At 47.5% G+C, this 14,138-nt stretch overlaps 1 protein-coding gene across 7 annotated transcripts in view; it reads left to right on the top strand.

The window, feature by feature from the left end:
* Nucleotides 1-14,138, top strand: part of LOC118389600 (dedicator of cytokinesis protein 3-like) — a 454,681-nt gene that overhangs the window by 190,702 nt on the left and 249,841 nt on the right. For all 7 annotated transcript variants that reach the window (XM_052526213.1, XM_052526214.1, XM_052526211.1 and 4 more), the window contains exon 4: nucleotides 2,465-2,520. In XM_052526213.1, coding sequence (XP_052382173.1) covers nucleotides 2,465-2,520 — 56 coding nt within the window. The remainder of the gene's footprint in view (nucleotides 1-2,464; nucleotides 2,521-14,138) is intronic.

Raw genomic sequence — 14,138 nt, 5'->3', positions numbered from 1 at the left:
ATACCAGACCGGCTGGCAGACACACTGCATAGAGACATGGTTGCTCACATTAAAATCCTCCACATTAAAATCTGTGAGGTTTTAAAAAGACTTCTGAAGTTTTGTCATTTCCTTTTATGAAATGTCTTTACTTGATTTTCCTTTACAAAAAAAAAACAAAAAAAAAAATCCATCAACCCCCAAACAAATATCCATTAATTATAATCCCACGTAATGATTCACATTTTCTGTTGCTGCAGGATGATTTTCCTGCTGTAGCAAACTGGCTCAAATGAAGATCCACTTCACAAAATGCACAAAATAGGGTCCCTTTTACCCTGGAAGGGTGGGTTTACTGGTGACGTCTCACGTTAAACCTTTCGGCCATTAAACCAACTTTGCGTTACGGTGCGACACGGTACATGATAAGGATACGCCTGTAGTCCTGGTTTAGTGCGGTAGGCAGCAAAATACTGCGGCTCGGTCACCGAACGAATATCTTCTAATTTCTAACCTTTCTGGCTGTAGAAGTTTTTATTGACCGACAGAAATAGTACCGTTTGGCCTCACGGACTAAATCTGACGCTAACGACTACTAGCGGAGGTGCTCTGTAGCCTCTTCAAATGGGAACACATATACAGCCAATCTGTTTGTATACAATGCAGTCTGTTTGTACAATTCTGTTTGTACAATTCTGGTCAGTTACAATTCTGTTTGTACAATTCTGGTCAGTTACAATTCTGTTTGCACAATTGATATATATAAAATTCCACAGCAAAGTCAAATTCTATCTTATATCTACATCTAATATCTATCAATGTCATGTCTTTACTCTCATTAAATTGAAGACTTTGTTTTTATCAAAGATTCTCTGTAATTAGTATTATTACGCGATCAAACTGATTAATCATGTAACTGTAATTAACTAGGAAGTCGGGGCACCAAGGAAAATATTCACATTACAAAGTTATAATTTCCCAATATAACCTTTCAGATATTTTCATATCTGATCAATAGTCTTCTGATTAATGAATAATTTATTTTACCTCACGTTAGTCTCATTCCAAACGTCGTAAATTGTTGGTTATCTGCACGAACCCAGTCTTCACTATGAGTCATCCATACACCAATTGTCTTAAATCGTTTATTTATTACTAACTAAGTAATTCACAGTAATGCATAAACAAACACAGTAAATATGGTTACATGAAATGATAGGAGAATGTGTCCTCTCTCTCTCTGTCTCTGTCTCTGTCTCTGTCTGTCTCTATCTGTCTCTCTCTCTCTGTCTCTCTCCCTCTCTCTCTCTCTGTCTCTCTCCCTCTCTCTCTCTGTCTCTCTCTATCTGTCTCTCTCTCTCTCTCTCCCTCTCCCTCTCTCTCTCTCTCTCTCTCTCTCTCTCTCTGTCTCTCTCCCTCTCTCTCTCTCTCTCTCTCTCTGTCTCTCTCTCTCTCTCTCTCTCTCTCTCTCTCTCTCTCTCTGTCTCTATCTGTCTCTCTGTCTCTATCTGTCTCTCTCTATCTGTCTCTATCTGTCTCTCTCTCTCTCTCCTCTCTCTCTCTCTCTCTCTCTCTCTCTCTCTCTCTCTCTCTCTGTCTCTATCTGTCTCTGTCTCTGTCTGTCTCTCTGTCTGTCTCTATCTGTCTCTCTGTCTCTCTCTGTCTGTCTCTCTGTCTCTCTCTCTCTGTCTCTCTGTCTCTCTCTATCTGTCTCTCTCTCTCTCTGTCTCTCTCTATCTGTCTCTCTGTCTCTCTCTATCTGTCTCTCTGTCTCTCTCTCTCTGTCTCTCTCTATCTGTCTCTCTCCCTGTCTCTCTCTGTCTCTCTCTATCTGTCTCTCTCCTCTCTCTCTCTCTCTGTCTCTCTCTGTCCTCTCCTCTCTCTCTCTCTGTCTCTCTCTATCTGTCTCTCTCTCTCTCTCTCTCTCCCTCTCTCTCTCTGTCTCTCTCTCTCTCTCTATCTCTATCTGTCTCTCTCTCTCTCTCTCTCTCTCTCTGTCTCTCTCTGTCTCTATCTGTCTCTCTGTCTCTCTGTCTCTCTCTCTCTGTCTCTCCCTCTCTCTCTCTGTCTCTCTCTCTCTCTCTCTCTCTCTCTGTCTCTGTCTCTGTCTCTGTCTCTGTCTCTGTCTCTGTCTCTATCTGTCTCTCTCTGTCTCTGTGTCTCTCTCTCTCTCTGTCTCTCTGTCTCTCTCCCTCTCTCTCTCTCTCTGTCTCTCTCTATCTGTCTCTCTCTCTCTCTCTCTCTCCCCTCTCTCTCTGTCTCTCTCTATCTCTCTCTGTCTCTCTCTCTCTCTCTATCTCTATCTGTCTCTCTCTCTCTCTCTGTCTCTCTCCCCCTCTCTCTCTCCCTCTCTCTGTCTCCCTCTCTCTGTCTCCCTCTCTCTCTCTGTCTCTCTCTCTGTCTCTCTCTCTGTCTGTCTCTCTCTCTCACAGCAGTAGTGTTGAGTGTTAGTTAATAGGTGTGGTTTTCTCCTTTCTTTTCCCAGGGGATCTTCCCAACCAGCTATGTTCACTTGAAGAAGGCCATTGTAACCAACAGAGGGTAAGAACCACTACATCAATTATAACAAACTGTTTTCTCTGAAGAGACAGAGGAGAGGAGAGAGGGATGGAGGAGAGGAGAATAGAAAGGGATGGAGCAGAGAGGAGTGGAGGGGAGAGGAGAGAGGGATTAAGGAGAGAGGAGTGGAGTGGAGAGGAGAGGAGAGGAGAAAGGGATGAAGGAGAGGGAGGAGAGGGGTGGGAGTGGAGGGGAGAGGAGAGGGGAGATGGAGGGATGAAGGAGAGGATGGAGGAGAGGGTGGAGGAGAGGAAGGGGAGAGGGAGGGGAGGAGGGGAGGAGGAGAGGAATGGAGGAGAGGGGAGGGAGGGGAGAGGAGGAGGAGGAGGAGGAGGAGAGGAGAGGAGAGGAGAGGAGGAGGAGAGGGGATGAATGGAGTTATCTAGCATGGTGGTACAGAGAAACTAAAGTCATGACTAGTTAACATTTATCTAGTGTGGTACAGGGAATACAGGGAATCTACAGCTGTCCACATAGTAATTCACATTTGCTATTGCTGCAGGATTATTTTCCTGCTGTGAGAAGCAGAGTCAAATTAAGATGTGCATCTGTAACCCTGACCATAAGAGTTATCGGAGATAAATCTAGAGCCAGGCTAGACAGGATACAATATATTTTCTTACTATATCTATGGTCAGGCTAGACAGGATACAATATATTTTCTTACTATATCTAGAGCCAGGCGAGACAGGATACAATATATTTTCTTACTATATCTATGGCCAGGCTAGACAGGATTCAATATATTTTCTTACTCAATCTATGGCCAGGCTAGACAGGATTCAATATATTTTCTTACTATATCTATGGCCAGGCTAGACAGGATACAGTATATTTTCTTACTATATCTATGGCCAGGCTAGACAGGATACAATATATTATCTTACTATATTTATGGCCAGGCTAGACAGGATACAATATATTTTCTTACTCAATCTATGGCCAGGCTAGACAGGATACAATATATTTTCTTACTCAATCTATGGCCAGGCTAGACAGGATACAATATATTTTCTTACTCAATCTATGGCCAGGCTAGACAGGATACAATATATTTTCTTACTCAATCTATGGCCAGGCTAGACAGGATACAATATATTTTCTTACTCAATCTATGGCCAGGCTAGACAGGATACAATATATTTTCTTACTCAATCTATGGCCAGGCTAGACAGGATACAGTATATAAGTATTGTATCAAAATCTGATTACTTATTGATATCAGCAAAAGACTGTTTTGTAAATTGAATTCTTAAATACAGCCCTTTTTTTCAATACGATTTTAAAACTCAAAATGCTTATTTTCTTTTTTCATATCCCCTCAGGAGGGGTACTTGGAAATTGTAAAGGATTTTACATCCAATTAATTTGACTCTTTGTGCATTTAATTAAAACCGTTATGCAAAATTAAGACATCTGTTACTTCGATTAATATGACCTAAAATAAAGGCTTTCAAAACATCATGCAAAATTAACTTTTAATAGATATTTTTTCCAATTGTTGGCCGTCTATTTGTAATGAAGATAATGTGGGCTACATATTTTATTTGTGGGTCAACTGTAATCCTAAAAGATTACAGTTGACCCTAACATAATATTCTGTGTTGTTTTATGGGTAAAGTAACTAATACATTATTCTTTGAGTTTGGTGAAAGGCAGGGATAGATAAAGAGATAGGGAGGGGAGAGAGAATCTTACTAGGGATGGAGGGGGAGGCTAGAGAGGAAAGGGATATAGCGTGGCAATCAGGATGGGAGGGAAAGAGAGGAGATATAGATAAATAATGTCTCTACCGCTCCTCCTCCACTGTCTCTTCCTCTTCTCCTCCACTGTCTCTTCCTCTTCTCATCCACTGTCTCTTCCTCTTCCTCTTCTCCTCCACTGTCAGGATTCCTCTTCCTCTTCTCCTCCACTGTCTCTTCCTCTTCCTCTTCTCCTCCACTGTCTCTTCCTCTTCCTCTTCTCCTCCACTGTCTCTTCCTCTTCCTCTTTCCTCCACTGTCTTTAAAACTTCCTCTTCTCCTCCACTTCTCTTTTTCCTCTTCTCCTCCACTGTCTCTTCCTCTTCCTCTTCTCCTCCACTGTCTCTTCCTCTTCCTCTTCTCCTCCACTGTCTCTTCCTCTTCTCATCCACTGTCTCTTCCTCTTCCTCTTCTCCTCCACTGTCTCTTCCTTCAAAACATCATGCAAAATTAACTTTTAATAGATATTTTTTCCAATTGTTGGCCGTCTATTTGTAATGAAGATAATGTGGGCTACATATTTTATTTGTGGGTCAACTGTAATCCTAAAAGATTACAGTTGACCCACAACATAATATTCTGTGTTGTTTTATGGGTAAAGTAACTAATACATTATACGAATTTGAGTTTGGTGAAAGGCAGGGATAGATAAAGAGAAGGGAGGGGAGAGAGAAGAGGAGGCAGGGATGGAGGGGGGAGAGTAGAGGTAGAGGGAAAGGGAGGGAGAGCGTGGCAGGGCAGGATAGGGAGGGAAAGAGAGGGAGATATAGATAAATAATGTCTCTCTACCGCTCCTCCTCCACTGTCTCTTCCTCTTCTCCTCCACTGTCTCTTCCTCTTCTCCTCCACTGTCTCTTCCTCTTCCTCTTCTCCTCCACTGTCTCTTCCTCTTCCTCTTCTCATCCACTGTCTCTTCCTCTTCCTCTTCTCCTCCACTGTCTCTTCCTCTTCCTCTTCTCCTCCACTGTCTCTTCCTCTTCCTCTTCTCCTCCACTGTCTCTTCCTCTTCCTCTTCTCCTCCACTGTCTCTTCCTCTTCCTTCCTCTTCTCCTCCACTGTCTCTTCCTCTTCCTCTTCTCCTCCACTGTCTCTTCCTCTTCCTCTTCTCCTCCACTGTCTCTTCCTCTTCCTCTTCTCCTCCACTGTCTTCTCTTCCTCTTCTTCCTCTTCTCCTCCACTGTCTCTTCCTCTTCCTCTTCTCCTCCACTGTCTCTTCCTCTTCCTCTTCTCCTCCACTGTCTCTTCCTCTTCTCCTCCACTGTCTCTTCCTCTTCTCATCCACTGTCTCTTCCTCTTCTCATCCACTGTCTCTTCCTCTTCCTCTTCTCCTCCACTGTCTCTTCCTCTTCCTCTTCTCATCCACTGTCTCTTCCTCTTCCTCTTCTCCTCCACTGTCTCTTCCTCTTCCTCTTCTCCTCCACTGTCTCTTCCTCTTCCTCTTCTCCTCCACTGTCTCTTCCTCTTCCTCTTCTCCTCCACTGTCTCTTCCTCTTCCTCTTCTCCTCCACTGTCTCTTCCTCTTCCTCTTCTCCTCCACTGTCTCTTCCTCTTCTCCTCCACTGTCTCTCTTCCTCTTCTCCTCCACTGTCTCTTCCTCTTCCTCTTCTCCTCCACTGTCTCTTCCTCTTCCTCTTCTCCTTCCCTGTCTCTTCCTCTTCCTCTTCTCCTCCTCTGTCTCTTCCTCTTCCCTCTTCTCCTCCACTGTCTCTTCCTCTTCTCCTCCACTGTCTCTTCCTCTTCCTCTTCTCCTCCACTGTCTCTTCCTCTTCCTCTTCTCCTCCACTGTCTCTTCCTCTTCCTCTTCTCCTCCACTGTCTCTTCCTCTTCTCCTCCACTGTCTCTTCCTCTTCCTCTTCTCCTCCACTGTCTTCCTCTTCCTCTTCTCCTCCACTGTCTCTTCCTCTTCCTCTTCTCCTCCACTGTCTCTTCCTCTTCTCCTCCACTGTCTCTTCCTCTTTCTTCCTCCACTGTCTCTTCCTCTTCCTCTTCTCCTCCACTGTCTCTTCCTCTTCCTCTTCTCCTCCACTCTCTACCTCTTCCTCTTCCTCTTCTCCTCCACTGTCTCTTCCTCTTCTCCTCCACTCTCTCTTCCTCTTCCTCTTCTCCTCCACTCTCTACCTCTTCCTCTTCTCCTCCACTCTCTCTCTTCCTCTTCTCCTCTCTCTCTACCTCTTCCTCTTCTCCTCCACTCTCTACCTCTTCCTCTTCTCCTCCACTGTCTCTTCCTCTCCTCCTCCACTCTCTCTTCCTCTTCCTCTTCTCCTCCACTCTCTCCCTCTTCCTCTTCTCCTCCACTCTCTTCCTCTTCTCCTCCACTGTCTCTACCTCTTCCTCTTCTCCTCCACTCTCTTCCTCTTCCTCTTCTCCTCCACTGTCTCTCTCTTCCTCTTCTCCTCCACTCTCTCTTCCTCTTCCTCTTCTCCTCCACTGTCTCTTCCTCTTCTCCTCCACTTCTCTCTCTTCCTCTTATCCTCCACTGTCTCTTCCTCTTCTCCTCCACTCTCTCTTCCTCTTCTCCTCTACTCTCTCTACCTCTTCCTCTTCTCCTCCACTCTCTACCTCTTCCTCTTCTCCCTCCTCTCCTCTTCCTCTTCTCCTCCACTGTCTCTACCTCTTCCTCTTCTCCTCCACTCTCTTCCTCTTCCTCTTCTCCTCCACTCTCTCCTCTTCCTCTTCTCCTCTACTCTCTCTACCTCTTCCTCTTCTCCTCCACTCTCTCTTCCTCTCCTCCTCCACTCTCTCTTCCTCTTCTCCTCCACTGTCTCTTCCTCTTCTCCTCCACTGTCTCTTCCTCTTCCTCTTCTCCTCCACTGTCTCTTCTCTTCCTCTTCTCCTCCACTGTCTCTTCCTCTTCCTCTTCTCCTCCACTGTCTCTTCCTCTTCCTCTTCTCCTCCACTGTCTCTTCCTCTTCCTCTTCTCCTCCACTGTCTCTTCCTCTTCCTCTTCTCCTCCACTGTCTCTTCCTCTTCTCCTCCACTGTCTCTTCCTCTTCTCCTCCACTGTCTCTTCCTCTTCTCCTCCACTGTCTCTTCCTCTTCCTCTTCTCCTCCACTGTCTCTTCCTCTTCCTCTTCTCCTCCACTGTCTCTTCCTCTTCCTCTTCTCCTCCACTGTCTCTTCCTCTTCCTCTTCTCCTCCACTGTCTCTTCCTCTTCCTCTTCTCCTCCACTGTCTCTTCCTCTTCCTCTTCTCCTCCACTGTCTCTTCCTCTTCCTCTTCTCCTCCACTGTCTCTTCCTCTTCCTCTCCTCCTCCACTGTCTCTTCCTCTTCTCCTCCACTGTCTCTTCCTCTTCCTCTTCTCCTCCACTGTCTCTTCCTCTTCCTCTTCTCCTCCACTGTCTCTTCCTCTTCCTCTTCTCCTCCACTGTCTCTTCCTCTTCCTCTTCTCTCCACTGTCTCTTCCTCTTCCTCTTCTCCTCCACTGTCTCTTCCTCTTCCTCTTCTCCTCCACTGTCTCTTCCTCTTCCTCTTCTCCTCCACTGTCTCTTCCTCTTCTCATCCACTGTCTCTTCCTCTTCCTCTTCTCCTCCACTGTCTCTTCCTTCAAAACATCATGCAAAATTAACTTTTAATAGATATTTTTTCCAATTGTTGTCGTCTATTTGTAATGAAGATAATGTTACATATTTTCCTCCTAAAAGATTACACCCCTCTTTCTCTAACTAATAATATTCTGTGTTGTCTTATCTTCTCCTTTGAGTTTGGTCTAGACCTCTTCCTCTTCTCCTCCACTGTCTCTTCCAGGGCTTAGGGGGGGAAAGAGAGGGAGATCTAGATAAATAATGTCTCTCTACCGCTCCTCCTCCACTGTCTCTACCGCTCCTCCTCCACTGTCTCTTCCTCTTCTCCTCCACTGTCTCTTCCTCTTCCCCTTCTCCTCCACTGTCTCTTCCTCTTCTCCTCCACTGTCTCTTCCTCTTCCTCTTCTCCTCCACTGTCTCTTCCTCTTCCTCTTCTCCTCCACTGTCTCTTCCTCTTCCTCTTCTCCTCCACTGTCTCTTCCTCTTCTCCTCCACTGTCTCTTCCTCTTCCTCTTCTCCTCCACTGTCTCTTCCTCTTCCTCTTCTCCTCCACTGTCTCTTCCTCTTCCCCTTCTCCTCCACTGTCTCTTCCTCTTCTCCTCCACTGTCTCTTCCTCTTCTCCTCCACTGTCTCTTCCTCTTCCTCTTCTCCTCCACTGTCTCTTCCTCTTCCTCTTCTCCTCCACTCTCTCTACCTCTTCCTCTTCCTCTTCTCCTCCACTGTCTCTTCCTCTCCTCCTCCACTCTCTCTACCTCTTCCTCTTCTCCTCCACTCTCTACCTCTTCCTCTTCTCCTCCACTCTCTCTTCCTCTTCTCCTCTACTCTCTCTACCTCTTCCTCTTCTCCTCCACTCTCTACCTCTTCCTCTTCTCCTCCACTGTCTCTTCCTCTCCTCCTCCACTCTCTCTACCTCTTCCTCTTCTCCTCCACTCTCTACCTCTTCCTCTTCTCCTCCACTCTCTCTTCCTCTTCTCCTCTACTCTCTCTACCTCTTCCTCTTCTCCTCCACTCTCTACCTCTTCCTCTTCTCCTCCACTCTCTCTTCCTCTTCTCCTCTACTCTCTCTACCTCTTCCTCTTCTCCTCCACTCTCTACCTCTTCCTCTTCTCCTCCACTCTCTCTTCCTCTTATCCTCCACTGTCTCTTCCTCTTCTCCTCCACTCTCTCTTCCTCTTCTCCTCTACTCTCTCTACCTCTTCCTCTTCTCCTCCACTCTCTACCTCTTCCTCTTCTCCTCCACTCTCTCTTCCTCTTCTCCTCTACTCTCTCTACCTCTTCCTCTTCTCCTCCACTCTCTACCTCTTCCTCTTCTCCTCCACTCTCTCTTCCTCTTCTCCTCTACTCTCTCTACCTCTTCCTCTTCTCCTCCACTCTCTCTTCCTCTCCTCCTCCACTCTCTCTTCCTCTTCTCCTCCACTGTCTCTTCCTCTTCTCCTCCACTGTCTCTTCCTCTTCTCCTCCACTGTCTCTTCCTCTTCTCCTCCACTGTCTCTTCCTCTTCCTCTTCTCCTCCACTGTCTCTTCCTCTTCCTCTTCTCCTCCACTGTCTCTTCCTCTTCCTCTTCTCCTCCACTGTCTCTTCCTCTTCCTCTTCTCCTCCACTGTCTCTTCCTCTTCTCCTCCACTGTCTCTTCCTCTTCTCCTCCACTGTCTCTTCCTCTTCTCCTCCACTGTCTCTTCCTCTTCCTCTTCTCCTCCACTGTCTCTTCCTCTTCCTCTTCTCCTCCACTGTCTCTTCCTCTTCCTCTTCTCCTCCACTGTCTCTTCCTCTTCCTCTTCTCCTCCACTGTCTCTTCCTCTTCCTCTTCTCCTCCACTGTCTCTTCCTCTTCCTCTTCTCCTCCACTGTCTCTTCCTCTTCCTCTTCTCCTCCTCTGTCTCTTCCTCTTCTCCTCCACTGTCTCTTCCTCTTCTCCTCCACTGTCTCTTCCTCTTCCTCTTCTCCTCCACTGTCTCTTCCTCTTCCTCTTCTCCTCCACTGTCTCTTCCTCTTCCTCTTCTCCTCCACTGTCTCTTCCTCTTCCTCTTCTCCTCCACTGTCTCTTCCTCTTCCTCTTCTCCTCCTCTGTCTCTTCCTCTTCTCTTCTCCTCCACTGTCTCTTCCTCTTCCTCTTCTCCTCCACTGTCTCTTCCTCTTCTCATCCACTGTCTCTTCCTCTTCCTCTTCTCCTCCACTGTCTCTTCCTTCAAAACATCATGCAAAATTAACTTTTAATAGATATTTTTCCAATTGTTGGCCGTCTATTTGTAATGAAGATAATGTGGGCTACATCTTTCTTCTTGGGTCAACTGTAATCCTTACAGTTGACCCACAACATAATATTCTGTGTTGTTTTATGGGTAAAGTAACTAATACATTATACGAATTTGAGTTTGGTGAAAGGCAGGGATAGATAAAGAGAAGGGAGGGGAGAGAGAAGAGGAGGCAGGGATGGAGGGGGGAGAGTAGAGGTAGAGGGAAAGGGAGGGAGAGCGTGGCAGGGCAGGATAGGGAGGGAAAGAGAGGGAGATATAGATAAATAATGTCTCTCTACCGCTCCTCCTCCACTGTCTCTACCGCTCCTCCTCCACTGTCTCTTCCTCTTCTCCTCCACTGTCTCTTCCTCTTCCTCTTCTCATCCACTGTCTCTTCCTCTTCCTCTTCTCATCCACTGTCTCTTCCTCTTCCTCTTCTCCTCCACTGTCTCTTCCTCTTCTCCTCCACTGTCTCTTCCTCTTCTCCTCCACTGTCTCTTCCTCTTCTCATCCACTGTCTCTTCCTCTTCCTCTTCTCCTCCACTGTCTCTTCCTCTTCCTCTTCTCCTCCACTGTCTCTTCCTCTTCCTCTTCTCCTCCACTGTCTCTTCCTCTTCCTCTTCTCCTCCACTGTCTCTTCCTCTTCCTCTTCTCCTCCACTGTCTCTTCCTCTTCCTCTTCTCCTCCACTGTCTCTTCCTCTTCCTCTTCTCCTCCACTGTCTCTTCCTCTTCCTCTCCTCCTCCACTGTCTCTTCCTCTTCTCCTCCACTGTCTCTTCCTCTTCCTCTTCTCCTCCACTGTCTCTTCCTCTTCCTCTTCTCCTCCACTGTCTCTTCCTCTTCCTCTTCTCCTCCACTGTCTCTTCCTCTTCCTCTTCTCCTCCACTGTCTCTTCCTCTTCCTCTTCTCCTCCACTGTCTCTTCCTCTTCCTCTTCTCCTCCACTGTCTCTTCCTCTTCCTCTTCTCCTCCACTGTCTCTTCCTCTTCTCATCCACTGTCTCTTCCTCTTCCTCTTCTCCTCCACTGTCTCTTCCTTCAAAACATCATGCAAAATTAACTTTTAATAGATATTTTTTCCAATTGTTGGCCGTCTATTTGTAATGAAGATAATGTGGGCTACATATTTTATTTGTGGGTCAACTGTAATCCTAAAAGATTACAGTTGACCCTTCAACCTCCACTATTCTGTGTTGTTTTATGGGTAAAGTAACTAATACATTATACGAATTTGAGTTTGGTGAAAGGCAGGGATAGATCTTCTAGAGGGAAAGGGAGGGAGAGCGTGGCAGGGCAGGATAGGGAGGGAAAGAGAGGGAGATATAGATAAATAATGTCTCTCTACCGCTCCTCCTCCACTGTCTCTACCGCTCCTCCTCCACTGTCTCTTCCTCTTCTCCTCCACTGTCTCTTCCTCTTCCTCTTCTCATCCACTGTCTCTTCCTCTTCCTCTTCTCATCCACTGTCTCTTCCTCTTCCTCTTCTCCTCCACTGTCTCTTCCTCTTCCTCTTCTCCTCCACTGTCTCTTCCTCTTCCTCTTCTCCTCCACTGTCTCTTCCTCTTCCTCTTCTCCTCCACTGTCTCTTCCTCTTCCTCTTCTCCTCCACTGTCTCTTCCTCTTCCTCTTCTCCTCCACTGTCTCTTCCTCTTCCTCTTCTCCTCCACTGTCTCTTCCTCTTCCTCTTCTCCTCCACTGTCTCTTCCTCTTCCTCTTCTCCTCCACTGTCTCTTCCTCTTCCTCTTCTCCTCCACTGTCTCTTCCTCTTCTCATCCACTGTCTCTTCCTCTTCTCATCCACTGTCTCTTCCTCTTCTCATCCACTGTCTCTTCCTCTTCCTCTTCTCCTCCACTGTCTCTTCCTCTTCCTCTTCTCATCCACTGTCTCTTCCTCTTCCTCTTCTCCTCCACTGTCTCTTCCTCTTCCTCTTCTCCTCCACTGTCTCTTCCTCTTCCTCTTCTCCTCCACTGTCTCTTCCTCTTCCTCTTCTCCTCCACTGTCTCTTCCTCTTCCTCTTCTCCTCCACTGTCTCTTCCTCTTCCTCTTCTCCTCCACTGTCTCTTCCTCTTCCTCTTCTCCTCCACTGTCTCTTCCTCTTCTCCTCCACTGTCTCTTCCTCTTCTCCTCCACTGTCTCTTCCTCTTCCTCTTCTCCTCCACTGTCTCTTCCTCTTCCTCTTCTCCTCCACTGTCTCTTCCTCTTCCTCTTCTCCTCCACTGTCTCTTCCTCTTCCCCTTCTCCTCCACTGTCTCTTCCTCTTCTCCTCCACTGTCTCTTCCTCTTCCTCTTCTCCTCCACTGTCTCTTCCTCTTCCTCTTCTCCTCCACTGTCTCTTCCTCTTCCTCTTCTCCTCCACTGTCTCTTCCTCTTCTCCTCCACTGTCTCTTCCTCTTCCTCTTCTCCTCCACTGTCTCTTCCTCTTCCTCTTCTCCTCCACTGTCTCTTCCTCTTCCCCTCCTCCTCCACTGTCTCTTCCTCTTCTCCTCCACTGTCTCTTCCTCTTCTCCTCCACTGTCTCTTCCTCTTCCTCTTCTCCTCCACTCTCTCTACCTCTTCCTCTTCCTCTTCTCCTCCACTGTCTCTTCCTCTCCTCCTCCACTCTCTCTACCTCTTCCTCTTCTCCTCCACTCTCTACCTCTTCCTCTTCTCCTCCACTCTCTCTTCCTCTTCTCCTCCACTCTCTCTACCTCTTCCTCTTCTCCTCCACTCTCCTCTTCCTCTTCTCCTCCACTCTCTCTTCCTCTTCTCCTCTACTCTCTCTACCTCTTCCTCTTCTCCTCCACTCTCTACCTCTTCCTCTTCTCCTCCACTCTCTCTTCCTCTTCTCCTCTACTCTCTCTACCTCTTCCTCTTCTCCTCCACTCTCTCTTCCTCTCCTCCTCCACTGTCTCTTCCTCTTCTCCTCCACTCTCTCTTCCTCTTCTCCTCTACTCTCTCTACCTCTTCCTCTTCTCCTCCACTCTCTACCTCTTCCTCTTCTCCTCCACTCTCTCTTCCTCTTCTCCTCTACTCTCTCTACCTCTTCCTCTTCTCCTCCACTCTCTACCTCTTCCTCTTCTCCTCCACTGTCTCTCCTCTCCTCCTCCACTCTCTCTACCTCTTCCTCTTCTCCTCCCTCTACCTCTTCCTCTTCTCCTCTACCTCTTCCTCTTCTCCTCTACTCTCTACCTCTTCCTCTTCTCCTCTCCTCTCTACCTCTTCCTCTTCTCCTCCACTCTCTCTTCCTCTTCTCCTCTACTCTCTCTACCTCTTCCTCTTCTCCTCCACTCTCTACCTCTTCCTCTTCTCCTCCACTCTCTCTTCCTCTTATCCTCCACTGTCTCTTCCTCTTCTCCTCCACTCTCTCTTCCTCTTCTCCTCTACTCTCTCTACCTCTTCCTCTTCTCCTCCACTCTCTACCTCTTCCTCTTCTCCTCCACTCTCTCTTCTACCTCTTCCTCTTCTCCTCTCTCTACCTCTTCCTCTTCTCCTCCACTCTCTACCTCTTCCTCTTCTCCTCCACTCTCTTCCTCTTCTCCTCTCTCTCTACCTCTTCCTCTTCTCCTCCACTCTCTCCTCTCCTCCTCCACTCTCTCTCCTCTTCTCCTCCACTGTCTCTTCCTCTTCTCCTCCACTGTCTCTTCCTCTTCCTCTTCTCCTCCACTGTCTCTTCCTCTTCCTCTTCTCCTCCACTGTCTCTTCCTCTTCCTCTTCTCCTCCACTGTCTCTTCCTCTTCCTCTTCTCCTCCACTGTCTCTTCCTCTTCCTCTTCTCCTCCACTGTCTCTTCCTCTTCCTCTCCTCCACTGTCTCTTCCTCTTCTCCTCCACTGTCTCTTCCTCTTCTCCTCCACTGTCTCTTCCTCTTCCTCTTCTCCTCCACTGTCTCTCTACCTCTTCCTCTTCCTCTCCTCCTCCACTGTCTCTTCCTCTTCCTCTTCTCCTCCACTGTCTCTTCCTCTTCCTCTCCTCCTCCACTGTCTCTTCCTCTTCCTCTTCCTCTTCCTCTCCACTGTCTCTTCCTCTTCTCCTCCACTGTCTCTTCCTCTTCCTCTTCTCCTCCACTGTCTCTCTACCTCTTCCTCTTCCTCTCCTCCTCCACTGTCTCTTCCTCTTCCTCTTCTCCT

The sequence above is a fragment of the Oncorhynchus keta genome, chromosome 10 (assembly GCF_023373465.1).
Source record: "Oncorhynchus keta strain PuntledgeMale-10-30-2019 chromosome 10, Oket_V2, whole genome shotgun sequence".
In the NCBI taxonomy this organism is placed as follows: Eukaryota; Metazoa; Chordata; class Actinopteri; order Salmoniformes; family Salmonidae; genus Oncorhynchus; species Oncorhynchus keta.
The sequence above is the reverse complement of the archived record's forward strand: the minus strand, read 5'-3'. Positions and strand labels throughout refer to the sequence as shown.